This window comes from Mytilus californianus, unplaced genomic scaffold, assembly GCF_021869535.1.
Source record: "Mytilus californianus isolate M0D057914Y unplaced genomic scaffold, xbMytCali1.0.p SCAF_2, whole genome shotgun sequence".
NCBI lineage: Eukaryota > Metazoa > Mollusca > Bivalvia > Mytilida > Mytilidae > Mytilus > Mytilus californianus.
Window position 1 is genome coordinate 97,600,322 of NW_026262668.1, and position 16,040 is coordinate 97,616,361.

The window sequence follows — 16,040 nt, forward strand, 5'->3', positions numbered from 1 at the left end:
GCATGACTTACTTGCAATGTTTACTTAGTTCAATGGCTACTTCATCAAAATTATTTATCCTGCTACATGATCCTAAGTTAAGACATTCAAGGTGTGGAGAAGTTCTGAAACAGAAGAAAACAGTTCAAGATTTCAATCTATTTCAAGGCAGAATCAAAGTAAAGCATACAACTAAATGTTCTATACATGTATACATGACAACAAAATGTTCTATATATATGTATACATGACAACAAAATGTTCTATATATGTATACATGACAACAAAATGTTCTATATATGTATACATGACAACAAAATGTTCTATATATGTATACATGACAACAAAATGTTCTATATATGTATACATGACAACTAAATGTTCTATATATGTATACATGACAACTAAATATAAATATCAAACAAGATAAGTTCTAAGATCACATGCAAGTCAGTAACAATGGATAAATTATGGTTATCAATTTATGTTTACGGTTTACCTCACATTTTGTGAAAGAATTTTGAATTATTTAAATTTTTTTCATTTAACAGCTATAATTTTTTGTTATTTAAGAAGATGCTTCAGTTCAAAGATTTATTTTTGTGTTACTTCCCCTTTAGATTGAGAAACAATATCTTTGGACAGTGATCACAGAGTTGGGAAAGAAAGAAATAAGTATTTGACACTATAATTTCATTGATATGTTCATTGTGATAAAAATAAGTAATTTAGAGTCATTTTTGTACAATTAATACTGGTTTTACAATATTAATAAAAAACTCTCCCTAACATATAACTGTCCTATTTATTCATCACTCAAAAATAATAAGAATATAGTTGAGATCTTTCTCTAACTTTTGATTTTGGCTGAATATAAGCAGTAGTACCAAATACTGCCAAAAAATAAGATCATAAAGATACACAAGACATTTCTGCCTTTTGCAGGCAGCTACTTTTTTCTATATTTTGTGCAAATTTTTGACAACATTTCATATTTCTCTAAAAGGTGTAATTTTCTTTATTTACCATAGAATGCTGAACAATTATAAAATGTGCATATGTTCTTTTTCTTCAAAGTTATACTGTTCAAAGAGTTACGGGTTTTGCAGGAATTCTAAATTCTGATCCATCTTGTGGTTTAGTGCTTCTTCTCATTATTTTTTTCTGGTTCCACACATGAATGGATTGGTGTTTAATGGTCAGTGAATTATCTTTCAACCACTAGGAGACCATATAATGTGATATGGATAGGAACCCTGATTTTTACTAGAATAACATGCTATAGCTCACAACGTATTAGTCTACAGGAGGACATGTCCACCTACTGAAAATAGGTTGCAAATTGCATAAAATACTGATAAAACTAATAACCCCTAAAAATATAAGAACAAAAGTAAAATTTGTTTTGGTGATTTTAGAAAGCTGGACTGGAAAGGCAGATCAACATAGTAATGGTACACATAATCTGTGTAATGCTATATATACTAACCTAATTATAGCTATAAGATTGTGTATATCAACATAGTAATGGTACACAGAATCTGTGTAATGCTATACATACTAACTTAATTATAGCTATACTGTGTAATGATATATATACTAACCTAATTATAGCTATAAGACTGTGTATATCAACATGTGTTCTATACAGGTTAAGTCTCTTTAGACCTTTTAATTTTGTTAAATGAATCAATCCAATACCATCTAATCCCATACAGCTCTGTAGATCTAAATCTGAAAGCAGAAAAAAATTAAGTTAGACTATGAATTTTACTAGAATGTTTTCAAGATAACTTAGATTAAACTCATATTACATACATTTGATTAAAAATAAGGACATTTCATTTTTTCCCTTGCACAATTTAAACTACAATCTTTATTTCTCACAAATTTCTGACATCGGTTTTGTAATAAAAAACATAGCAATGTAAACATCATAAAGTTAAACAAGAATCTGTCCATAGTACACGTATGCCCCACTCGCACTATCATTTTCTATGTTCAGTGAACCATGAAATTGGGGTCAAAACTCTAATTTGGCATTAAAATTAGAAAGATCATATCATAGGGAACATGTGTACTAGGTTTCAAGTTGATTGGACTTCAACTTCATTAAAAACTATGTTGACCAAAAACTTTAACCTAAAGCGGGAAAGACCGACAGACAAATGGACGGACGCACAGACCAGAAAACATAATGCCCCTACTACTATTGTAGGTGGGGCATAAAAATACAAATGTACATTAAAGCAACTTAAACTTCATCCATCTACTTCAGATTTACAGAATTTTTCATAATCATAGCATATAAGTACTAACAATTCATTTTAATTGCATAATAAATTTGCATACCATCAAGAAATAACTAATATAATGGAAACAGCTGGGGGAATTGTGGATCAGATGGCCCTAAATGAAATTTTATCAGCAATTGATCCCAGGAAAGCATCCCGTATCTATAGATTATAACATAGATATAAGAAGATGTGGTATGAGTGCCAATGAGACAACTCTCCATCAAAGTCACAATTTATAAAAGTAAACCATTATAGGTCAAAGTACGGCCTTCAAAACGGAGCCTTGGCTCACACCGAACAGCAAGCTATAAAGGGCCCCAAAAATTACTAGTGTAAAACCATTCAAACGGGAAAACCACGTCCTTTTCCATATCGCCCCTGGTATCATCTGGAGACTCCCATATTAGCCCAAGGCCAAAGAATACATTACACAGGTTTTATTGGGCTTTAAGGTCGGACCAGAATTTTTAATCAAATAAACCCATATCAAACTAAAAGTCAATGTATAAATTCAGGGATATTAATGACTGAAGATCAACTTACCTGCTAATTTTGGGCAATATTCTGATAGCAACCTCAACACTTCTGAGTCAACAAATTTACAGTTAGCCAAGTACAGACAGCTTAACTCACTGCCACATTCTTCCATAAACCTGAAAAAAAATGAATTTCAATATATGTAATTTTAAATCCTTTCAATTATGATAATTTTAAAGTGTGTAATTGCAATTTCATTACAATTATACCAAAATGTTTATCCTAGTATTTGGCTAAAAGTTTTGAAATGTGTATTTTTCATGTATAGTTGTTGTGGAACAGACTTCATCTAGTCATTGTATCCTGACCACTGGAGCAGAAGAATGAAGTCAAGATCAGGAGACAATGACTGCCTGACAATGTCTCACCATGAACAAATACATCCATACATTTTTTTGTTATTTTTGATGAAAGTGATTTTAAAATTACACAGTAATTTGCCAACTCTTAAAGCTCCTATCCCTTGCCTACTATGACTTTTGATGCAGTTAAGACAAACAGGTAAACACAATTTACATGCAAGCAAATGAAAATTGCCTTTAATCTTTTACCATTATATTTTCAGACATTGCTTGATTTAAAAAAAAATCTTTTGAAAAGTTAATTAACCTTACCACCAAATGTAACTAATAACATATAGTACAAAATACCATTTATACTTGTTCATAAAAATGAAAGATGAACCATTCATGTTGATGAGTTTATATCTCTAACCCTTAGATTATTTGATACTTCAAATAAACATTCCCAGAATTAGTTAAAATACAAAAAAAAGAGATGTGAGGTAATTGTCAATAGCATTGCAATCAAACAATACAATTATAACAAATAAATGAGAAAAGTGTCCATGGGACACAGATGATATCCCTGCTTGCATATAACGTTACAAAGGGACATAACTCATGAACGGTAAAAGTGAAGCTACCCAAATTCGTACTTGATCTGAGTTTTGTGTATAAGGTAGCAATACACAGTTAGGAGTGTGGTTTTGCATTTTGGCCCCTGTGGATTTTTCAAACATGAAAGTTATTGTGCAATAAAATGCATTTTTAGACAGCTGAGTACTAATTTAGCCTTCAAAGGTGGTTTATAAGAAAATCAAGAGTATTTTTTACATGTTTTATGGGCTATTTTCTGTTTGACTGTCCGTATTTTCATAGCTAGACCTGCTGTAGGTCCAGAAATTAATGTAATGTTTACAAACACTTTTTTCTACACGAAGTTTTTGACGCAATTTTACAAAAAAATGAGACGAAAAACATATGATTTTTATTTGATTTCCTGATAGATATATGTAACCAGTTTCAGAAAAGGTATCACTCCAAGGGATTGAAATTCTACTGGCCAAATTTTGGAGAAAAATGTGACATCTTTACCCCCTTTTTGCATTATTTTATAGAAAGAGCAAGAGTGACTTAATCTTGTCATAATAATTAATAATCAAATTACTATCACACTGTAAGATTTACTATTTGTAAGTAATATAAAAATTAGAAGATGTGGTATGATTGCCAATGAGACAACTCTCCACAAGAGACCAAATGACATAGAAATTAACAAATACAGGTCACTGTACGGCCTCCAACAATGAGCAAATCCTATACCGCATAGTCAGCTATAAAAGGCCCCGAAATGACAAATGTAATGCAATTCAAACAAGAAAACTAACGGCCTGATTTATGTACAAAATAATGAACTAAAAACAAATATGATATACAGCAACAAACGACATCCACTGAATTACAGGCTCCTGACTAGGGACAGGCACATACAGAAGGTGGCAGGGTTAAACTAGTTTGAAGGCGCCAACACTCCCCCTAATCTAGGCCTACTTTTAATAAATATGACTCTTTTAATTGTGCTCCTGATAAGAGTATCATCTTTCCAAAAGTGATTCAATATTTACTTATGTGAAATATACTTACTTTCCAAAGGTCATTTTCTGCATGAACTTTACCTATGTGAAGTATACTTAAGTACTTTCCAAAGGTCATTTTCTGTATGAACTTTACCTATGTGAAGTATACTTACTTTCCAAAGGTCATGCTCTGCATGATCCCTCTGTTTCCCCCACACCAGGATAAGTTTAACTGCTGTAAGTGATGGCATCTGCTTTTTAAACAATCCAGGGTATGGTTATTAATCTGTAAATTCCAAAATATTTTATAAAAAACTTCTCTTCACAACATCCATTGCAGCTTTTTCTCAAGCCAGCAGCTTAAGTTATTTTAAAAATATCATGCAAATCAATTTAAAATCTGTGGTTAGCAAATCAAAAAGTGTTTTTTCAAAAAAACTGTAATTGACTTTTAATAAAAGAACAGAGTTCCAATGTCCCCCGTGTTGCACATATTTTATATTTCCAAGGGCATAACTCTTTTATAAAAAGTCGATCCTCCACCATTATAGAACTTGTCCGTGATATTGCTGATATAAACCTATAGTATGAGTTTTATAAAATTCTGACAAAATTGTACCCGTGAGAGCGCTAACGAGGCCATTTTCCATAAATTTAATATTTCCAAGGGGCATAACTCTTTTAAAAAAGTCGATCGGCCACCATTATATTTTGTCCGAGATATTGCTGATATTAAGCTATAGTATAAGTTTTATAAAAATCTGGCAAGAATTGTACCTGTGAAAGCGCTAACGAGGCCATTTTCCATAAATTTAATATATCCAAGGGGCATAACTCCTTTAAAACTAGATATGGACAATCCCCCGCCCCCCTCCCTTTTCTGCTCTGCCATATGCATGAGTATAGTTTCACATATTTTAGATTTGACAAACAGTGATGTTGGCATACAAAATCCTGTGGCCATGCACACCTTCATTATGTGTATGAACATCCTACAAAATATTAAAGCTGTACCTCCAAACTGTAGGAGGAGATAGCCAGACAAAAATGTATCCTAATCCGGACGGATGAACTGACGGACGAACAGACGAATGGACAGACGGACGGACAGGGGTAAATTAATATGGCCCTCAACATTTTGTCGCGTGGGGCATGAAAAGTCAATTGTCCACCATTTTAGAACTTGTCTGAGATATTGCTGATATTAAACTATAGTATAAGTTTTATAAAAATCTGGCAAGAATTGTTCCTGTGAGAGCGATAAAAAGACCGGACGGACGCCCGGTATTTCCATGTCCCCCACAACACGTTACGCGGGGGACAATAAGCATATATATGAATGAGGACTTCTGGTGAATACATTTTGAATAAAAAAATGTAAGAAGCATAATTAATTCTAGATGAAGCCATACAGACTTAATATGCCACCAGGCCTATGAGACATACATAGGCAAATGATGCAGCACAACTTACAGTGAACTGTTTGTATCTATCAAAATACAGGATACAATATGCTTTTTGGATGAAAATTTTGTAAATTTTTACTTTTTGTGAATACTTGTATATGATCATTAGGTATCTAGTAAAAAGTTATTGTACAATCCTTTGTCTGAACTGATATGTTATGAAAAAGCTTACCTGTGTCCAGTGTGGCTGTAAATTTAACTCTGTATACTGTAAGCTATCATAACAATGTTTCTTCATTAGCCTAAAATAGAAAAAAAGGACATATTACTGATAATCAACACATGAGTGTACACGCTGAAATGTCTCGCCTGATTTACTGATCATACTTGAACTTATGTTTCATAGAAGAAAATTTGTATACATGTACTACAAGTATTACATAAAATTAATATCACCAATGATACATGTAAATGAGGTCAAGGTCAGATCAACACTGTCAGATTGACATGTATGCCTTACAATTATTCCATTCACCAAAAATAATTGACCTATTGCATATATAGTACCTGAGAAACAGACCTTACCAGGAACACTAAACATTATGTTATGGACCATGAGGTCAGGGTCAGATGAACCCTGTCAGACAGACATGCACACCTGACAATCCAACCTTGAAAGGATCCCATATACCAAATAAAGTTTATCTTATTACTCACAATGAATGAAAAATACATATGACAAAAAACTATACAATCACTGATTCATGAAAATGAGGTCAAGAACAATAGAAATATAAAAGTCAGACACTTCTTAACATAAGCATCTGTATACAAGATACCAAGCATCCAGGTCTTCTACCCTCTGTAATATAAAGTTTTATGCAAATAGTTTACTACATCTCTGTTGTAAATAAATATCACATAATACATAAAATTAAAACCGGAATTACAGAAAATATTGGACAGTACAACAGACTTATACACTTAAACAGACCTCTCCATTTAATGGTTAAAAAATTTGTTTAAACTAAATGCACCTAAAAGATAATTCTACATTATTATGGTTGATTGATTTACAATTTGCTTTCAATTTAGAAAACCCTGAAGTAGGTATTCTTTGTTCTTAACAGCTTGGCAGATGTTTAAAACACAAGTAAACTCTGGTGGACAAGGCTGATATATCTGTTTAGTGGGAGGAACCTGTGCTGGATAATCTAAAAAGTCAGTCTAATTACCTGATAGGTATATAAATGGTAAGTTGCTAGTTATGACATGCTAGCTAGTAGCTATATAGCAAAGTGACTGATCTGCAAAATTCTGAATATCCAAGTCCTGAATATCTATCTCCTTAATTTATATCCAAATTCATATATGACAGTTTCCTTATCCTTTATTAGACGTTATACTACTATTATAATATCTAAGGTGAACATGATACATACATACAGGTTCTGCTGGCCACACATAAAGCTGGTACATCTAAATAGCTAAGTATTAGCTGTATAACTTCATCCTGTCAACATAAAAAATACTCACTTGTCATATCAGTAAAACTAATTATAATTTCAATCATCTTCTTGAGAGAAAATCAATGTCACAGCATATTTTATTTATAAAGGAACAGTTTTAATTCTAAAAATATCAAAACAACAAAGGATCAAATGTTAATATAACTGTAAGCTTTTTATGACTTATATAACTAAGTAGTTGTTGGTAAATATGTTGACTATTTGTATTGCTAGGAGTATTGTCACTGTATTGATAAGTTCATCAAAGTTTGTGCGCAGTCTGTGGTAAATAAAAATGATCATAATTCAGTAAACAGGCAAAAAGTTAGCCCATTAAACTCACTGGTAAATCATCAAAATATCCATTTCCCATTTCAGGATCTTCTTCAAATTTTTCATCTGATGTAACTTCGGTTGGAGTAACTTCCTCTTGTTTTACATCAGTAGTCTCCCTTGACAAATGTCCAGGATCCTTGTTTTCATCCAGACTTTCCTGATGAGATGACACAGACAAGGTATTGATATACTTCATTGTCTGTGATACAATTTCATCAGCATCACTACAATCTTTCACTTCAAATGATGGAGCTTGTTTAAGAATGGACTGCATGTCAGAACAAGGATTTAAGGTACCATACATACATACACAGTCTAATTCTGTGTAGTAATGACATAGTGTAGAACACAGTTCTAATCTTATCAAGCTGAAATATAAAAGGTATATAATGAAGAACCTTGTCAAACTCATATACACCCCAACTTCTTTCTAGGTGGTAACTGCTAAGGAGTACAATAACAAATCCTTCTATGATTGATGAACTTCCAAAGATCTATTGGTTAGAATTTTTATTGAATGAAAAATACATGTAAGTTTCTACTGACACTCAGTATATATAAAGTTTGTCTAAAAAAGTCTATAACAACTCATATAAAAAGGACAAATAATTCATAGGAAACAGATGATCTAAAAACTTACCTTGTTTTAAACAAGGGTTCTCTCAATGTTGGGGAAAATATCCTGGATTTATCAGGACATTGCTCTGGTTTGCCTTCCCACAACACTTGCCATCTAAAACAAAAACTAACTGTAACCAACATAATGATCAACAACAATCTGTGTCAATAGGACACCTGATGCCCTGATCACACTATATTACTATGTAAAGTGAACTGTGAAATTGGTGTCAACACCCTAATTTGACATGTAATTTGAATAGTAAACATAACAGTCAATCTTGAGAAAACTGGACCCTGAATAAGCCTGTTTCTTATCCATTCTGGCCGAATATTGAAGTCCCATTTTTTTCCGTCAAAGCTTTTTGTAAAAATAACCTCTCAGTCTGTTAAGCAGACCCTGTGTATTCTGAATACCGGTCTAATTATACAGTCCAATACTCTTGATAACATTAATTATTGCCTGTCAAAACCGGTTGGTTTAATTAAGGTTCCACTAAAGTCAAAATATAGGACACTTCATAAACATCTAAACTTTGCCTGTATTTTTCAACCTATAATGAGTAAAGTCCTAAACTATGAGAACATATGTTCATTTAAACATACTTAACATATACACACTGTGTAAATTGTAAATAAACTTGAAATTGTTATGTTGTGGCCAAACCGGTTATTGGGGTGAACACTAAATTTTCAAAAAAATCTGGAGGCCTGTGAGACGACTTAATTTGTTTAAAATTGAATGGACAAATACTGTTATATCTAATGCAGGGCAAGCTCATGTTGATTTTTCAGAAAATGTATTGATTTTCGAGTTTCAGTTAATTTCATGTATCTAGGTGAACAAATATCGAAGGTACAATACAGAAAATGCTGGCTTCCCTGTTGTAAACCCTAATGAAATTGATGACCCTGATAGTGGAAAAGACCAGTGTAATCACATTCCATTGTCAAGTTTATGGATATGGTACATTGTACAAACAATGTTTCGATCATGATAAAATTTTGTTTAATAAAATACTGGCTATTTAATCTGCTATACCAACTTAGAAAATGAACGATGCATGATGGACAGTGGAAAGAAACTCTAGTTGAACAATTCAAACAACAAGAGGATTAAGATGCAGATGAAAACAATTAATTCAAAGTGAAATGAAGTTCACAAGATGTAGACTGATGCTATCAAGGCCGATTTTGAGGACAACCAATTTCTCAAATTTCTAAAGCAAATAAAAACAATGACTGAGGACATGATCATGTGAAGTAAAATGGTGAAAACGTAGAGAAAATTTGAAAATATTTATACACAAATCATGACATAACCTTCAATAAATTAATTATTACAGAATCTTTTATTATTAGTTTACAGTTTACAATGAGAGAGAACTTTTACATGCAAAATATCTGATGTCACCAGCCAATAACTTCCTGTCAATCTGAAACCTGAATATATCGATCCACTGTCCAAATCGGCCCTTTTTCATAGTCCTATAGCCAGTCTGTTTATATGAGTTTTACTGTAAAATGAACATGTGTATCAAGTTTCAAATTGATGTGACCACAAATTTATGGTTAACTACCTAAAGGATGTTCACTATATAAAAATAAGGAGATGAGATATGATTGCCAAATGAGACAACTATCCACCAAAGTTCAAATAAAGTGGATGTAAACAATTATAGGCAACTGTACGGCCTTCAACAATGAGAAAAACCCATACAGTATAGTTGGCTATAAAAGGCCCAGACATGAAAAATATGAAACAATTCAATTGAGAAAACTAACGGCCTAATTTATAACAAAACAATTAACAAAAAACAAATATGACAGACATGAACCAACAACAACCACTACAGGCTCCTGACTTGGGACAGGCACATAAAGAATGTGGCTGGGTTAAACATGTTTGTGAGTGCTCAACCCTCCCCTACTCTGTTTCATGTAAACAAGCTTTTCAATGGAACTTAAAAAGCAGAAAAAAGTTATAGGTCCTTGTCCTTGTTTATGAGATATTAAGCCATTCAAAATTTGGCAGGAAATGATTTTCTCTAGACTTTTCATACATTTTACATTGGCACCTTTTTTTCTTTCAAAAACTATGAAAAATAACAAGGATTTTGTAAGATTTTCAAAAATGCCTTTTTAAACTATATAAATATGTTATCAAATTTAATGAAAAGAAAAATTGAAGATAGGCTTAGCAGGCATATTTTTTTATGGAAGTATATGGATAAAACGAGAGGATTCCAAAAATCTGAAAAAAGTCAAAAAGAAGATTAGCAAATATCCTTAACCAAAAACTTAAACCTGATGTAGGACAGACAAAAGAACGGATGGAATAAGTTCTGTATTCCATAATTTTTTATGTCATTTTCTTTTACATTATTTATATTTTGACCCATTATTCTCTATTCTTTATATTTCAATGTGTACACTCCATTATTCTCTATTCTTTATTTATTTGCTCAATTTGCAACTCTTTATTTTTTCTTCATTATTCTCTATTCTGAAAACCAATTGAATGCAGATCCTCCTATCTATTACTTCTAATCATTAGACATGTTAGATAATGGATAGTTCTAAGTAACTTTCATTGCAGTTTCCTTTACAGTGTATTGAATAGAAAAGAAAGATATGGGGTATCCATCCATGACACAAAATCAGTATATGCACAGCAAAACCAATAAACAGCTGGGCCATGAGCACATGATACGCCCGTCGTCTTGTGTGTGAATTTTTATGCAATAAGCATAAATAGTTTCTGACATACGGCGTGACATGCGAAAACCCCCTTTTTTTTTTTACAAAAAACTCAATATCTCTAAAATAAAATTTTGAATCAAAACCAAAAAGTATACAGATCTTTAGATTAATATAACTAAGAAGTGTGTAAACTTTTAAGCAATAATCATAAAACGTTTTTGAGATACTGCGCGACATGTGAAAACACTCCTTTTAAAAAAAAAAATCAACATCTCAAAAAAAAAATTTTGAATCAAAACCAAAAAGTATACAGATCTTAAGATTAATATAACTAAGAAGTGTGTAAAATTTTAAGCAATAATCATAAATCATTTTTGAGATATGGCGCGACATGTGAAAAACCCCTCCCCCTTTTTTTACAAAATACTCAATAACTCAAAAATTAAATTTTGAATCATCACCAAAAAGTATACAGATCTTAAGGTTTATATAACTAAGAAGTGTGTAAAGTTTTAAGCAATAATCATAAACTGTTTTTGAGATACGGCGCGACATGTGAAAAACCCCTCCCCCTTTTTTAACAAAATACTCAATAACTCAAAAATAAAATTTTGAATCATCACCAAAAAGTATACAGATCTTAAGATTAATATAACTAAGAAGTGTGTAAAGTTTTAAGCAATAATCATAAATTGTTTTTGAGATACGGCGCAACATGTGAAAATAAACACACACCTGTTTTAGTTACTAAGTCCAGTAACTCAAAAAGTTTTAATCTTATTTTCACCAAAAAGTATACAGATCGTTTGACCATCATAAGAAACAACTATGTTAAGTTTCTTGAAATTTGGATAAGTCATTCTCAAGTTACGGTGCGACATGTTTACGCCAGACAGACAGACGGACAGACAGACGGACGGACGCCGGACATTTGTATAACATAATACGTCCCGTCAAAAATTTGACGGGCGTATAAAAAGCAAAGGATCATTGCTTTTTTTGAAGACTTTTTGAGAAATGTATTGATACAAAATAACATCAATGATGAAAACCTATTCTATGGACCATATACACTATATAAATCATATAATATGTTACCTAACTCTGCCATCATCTACATCAGTCCCTGAAGCTGTATCACAAGCTAGGATTCTCACTACTGATCCTGGATTATAAGTTTCCCAAACTTCAATCTTACATGGATAAACATCTAAATCGAAACTCAACTCTGAAAAACAGAAAAGATATAACTGTAATGAGCACAATAAAACACTGGCACTTTATTTTTAGTTCATCTCTGACAGCTTTTTACAAGATTTGGAGAAAGATCATTGGACAAGCAATTTGATGTCCTTATCTACATGAAAACAAATCTCTGATAAATTGTTACTTACATGTACCATGTTTCATAAACATGATAACCAGTAATGTTTATGTTAAAACATTTAAAATTGAGAAATGCAGAACATTTTGTTTTCTGTTACCATCAAAATTAAAAATGAATGGGAAAGTATGTTATTCCCATATCTTTTGTTTGTCAAATAGACTCCACTCTAAAACTGTCTATCTTTATGTAATCTTACCAACATAATCTTCACTTATAAAGTTAGGTGGTGTTCTCTTGAATTTTCGGGGTGAAGATGTTACATTTTTCCACCATGGTCCATATGTTCTCTGAAAAAGAAAAACTTGTTGAGGTCAAGTTACAGTAAAACGGCTATGTCATAGATTTCTCTAAAATTTTTCATACAACGTTGGCTCATTATACTATAACTGAAAATGGAATAAAAATAATACATTTATCTCTTTTATTATCTGCAATATTCCTGATTGAATTCTTTCAAAATAGGTGAATATTTGTAAAAAAAAATTAATTTGTCTTAAAATCATCAAATCTCCAATTTCTAATATATAGATTTTTCTTAAAAAAACTATGTGTTGTTGCTACATGAATTTCCTTTTTAAAGGATGAAAAATAATGATGATGATGATAGGGTCACTGACTTTGTTTTTAATGGTATACATCATTCAAAAGTGGTGTTTTTGTGAAAAATTACCACAAAACGTAGAAATAATCATAACATCATCACTTTGCAGGCCATTAAACGTCAATTTTTGACGTTTTTCACTACCCACTAGGTAACAGATTGATTATCAGACAAAAAACAAAGTCGGTGAGGTTATGATTATTTCATATCTTAAACACAGAAATTTATGTATCAACAACATATAGTTTTTTAAGAAAAATCTATGTATTAGAAATTGGAGATTTGATGATTTTAAGACAAATTTAAGAAAAAAATTTGCCAGTTTATGTGCTTTTTATACAAATGTTCACCTATTTTGAAAGAATTCAATCAGTAATATTTCAGATAATAAAAAGAAATAAATCCATTATTTTTGTGATTTTCAGTTATCGTCCAACCAGCCAAAGTTGTATGCAAAATTTTAGCAAAATCTGTGACATAGCCCAATCACTGTTCATCATGTTCATGCTGTTCCTTGACCTTAAATTGCATCATGTACATTTGTAAAATTTCTCTCAAAAAGCAAAACATTTTCATGTACTTTGGTCTGAACATTATATATTAGACTGCTTATGATGTGCACTGATCAATATTTTCATGATTTTAGTCTGAGAAACATGGTTTTATTTATTACAACATGTACAAATGTAGTTAACTAATTTTTCAAATTTTTCTTTTTTTGTGCTGTTACACCGCTTTCCCAGAGGAGGGATACATGTAAGAGGTATGCTCAACAAATTGTTTGATCCTACATTATTCTTTTGAAAAAGACAACGGACAATTAAACGCTCTATTAGAGAAATGTAGTCAAGAGAAGAAAATGTGACTGTCTTACTTCTATATAAGTTAAACAAATCTGGATGACCTACGCAAATAACTATTCCTTTAAAATTAGTTACCTGTACCAGTTTATAATTTGTATTTTGTTAACCTAACACACATTTTTTGGGCAGGGAAGGAGAAGTAAGGTAACCACAAAAAAAAAGAGAGAACAGTAGGGAGCAGACAGGTTGACAGACTGAGGGAGGTCAGGTAGCTCAGCTGGGGGAGGAACTACAGCTCTGCCTGCAGACAGAAAGACAGAAGTCTGGGCAGAAAGTGTCCCTGTATATTCCATGAACAGTCATCGAAACAGATTAGAGAAACCAGCTGGCCTCAGCTAGAAGTAGGGAGGGGAAACCCCAGCTGGTCCAAGTACAGGACAGCCATAAGTAGGGATATCTGCAGGTCATGGAAGTCTTGGTTAACCCCCTGGGTACAACAGAGTCCCATCCATGTGAATGGGAGATGACTCATTCCCTCACAGTTGTGTTGGTCAACTTTCCAGAACATCTTTGTTGATTGGAAGGTACAATTATTTAGCATAGGTAAGCAGTGGGACAGGGCCTAAGCCTTCAAATAAACTAACATTTTTAAGAAAAGAAAAGCCCTAAAAGGATAAATCTAAACATGTTCATAGGGAGTGTGGAATAAACCGAATTAGTTTTCATTTCTTAGCCAAATCCTTACTGGAAATACAAGCAGCACTCCCATAATGTTTTCTCCCTTCTGATAGGTTATTGAATGGTTCAGAAGTCATATCCAAGAAGAAGAAGTCCATTCACCCTTGGTCCATTCGCCCTAATTTTTATTTTATGTTGTTGTCTTGTTTCACAAATAATAGTATAAAATATTACTTGAATAGAGTATGTTAAAGTCTTAAAAATTTCGTCAAATATCTATATTGTATTGCTGCTACCAGATAATTATTTTCCTTTAATTTGCACTGAAGTGTACAGGAATATAAGGCCGGTATTTAATATAAAACAATTGAAGACCAAGTTATCTGTATGTATTTATCTTTATTGATGCATTTTAACAATCATTCAATACATAACCCACTTCCATCATGTCCATATATAAAAAATTTGTCAAAACACACTTCAGACATGTCAGATCAAAGGAGCCAAGCTGTTTTTACAATATTCTTTTCAATATTTTACCACAAGACAATTATTATACAACAGCTAGTGAGATCAATTAGACATCATAATTATACCTAATCAAAATTCTAAATGACAATCAAGTCTTTAAAATTAAATCTATACACCCATTAACCATGTTAACACTACATGTGTAATATATATTTTTTATAAATAGGGCTAACGAAACCCAGGGCAAAGGCATTCTGTGAGCAAACAAACACTGGGGGAACATGTAATTAGGCCGAACGTATACCTAAGGCACCTGGTGGGTCTATGAATGGCAATTAACAGATTTAGCACGTTTATGTTGTACTACTACTGGTATTACTAGAACACACCCGCGAAATTGCGGACATTTAAAGCTTAATTGAAAGTATGTAAACTGTTGAAGGATGAATTTTTGTAAAAGATTTTATGTCTGGAGAATTTCAGAAAAGGTATCAAAAGTCATAGGTACTTGGAGACAGGACAATTTTTTTAAGCCCTCTCCCTTTTTCCCAATGTCCGTTTTTTTTCTGTTGAATTCCATTATTCAGTTCGTGTTTCTATATACTATGAACATATGTATATTATAAATAAAGTGTATTTGCTATTACCTATCAATTCCAAGTTTCTTCTCCACGGCGATCACTGCTATATTATATAGAGACTCTATATATTATAGTAGTAAAATCATAGTATACATGCAGATAAAAGCGAAAGTAATTGTCCTGTCCCCGAGTACTTTTGAAAATTATGTGCAAGTTTAAAACCGGAAGTCTTGTACAGGGACTTTCTATACTATAGAAAGTCCCTGTCTTGTATGAC

The 16,040-nt window shown here is 32.2% G+C and overlaps 1 protein-coding gene across 2 annotated transcripts in view; it reads right to left on the reverse strand.

Moving 5' to 3' along the window:
• The window catches only part of LOC127730472 (F-box/LRR-repeat protein 4-like), a 30,206-nt gene that overhangs the window by 13,454 nt on the left and 712 nt on the right, over positions 1-16,040 (reverse strand). For both annotated transcript variants that reach the window (XM_052238895.1, XM_052238896.1), the window contains exons 2-11: positions 12,826-12,916; positions 12,341-12,470; positions 8,562-8,654; positions 7,929-8,289; positions 7,520-7,590; positions 6,310-6,379; positions 4,845-4,957; positions 2,820-2,929; positions 1,584-1,713; positions 12-104 (exon numbers count right to left, since the gene is read on the reverse strand). In XM_052238895.1, the coding sequence (XP_052094855.1) occupies positions 12-104; positions 1,584-1,713; positions 2,820-2,929; positions 4,845-4,957; positions 6,310-6,379; positions 7,520-7,590; positions 7,929-8,289; positions 8,562-8,654; positions 12,341-12,470; positions 12,826-12,916 (1,262 nt within the window). The remainder of the gene's footprint in view (positions 1-11; positions 105-1,583; positions 1,714-2,819; positions 2,930-4,844; positions 4,958-6,309; positions 6,380-7,519; positions 7,591-7,928; positions 8,290-8,561; positions 8,655-12,340; positions 12,471-12,825; positions 12,917-16,040) is intronic.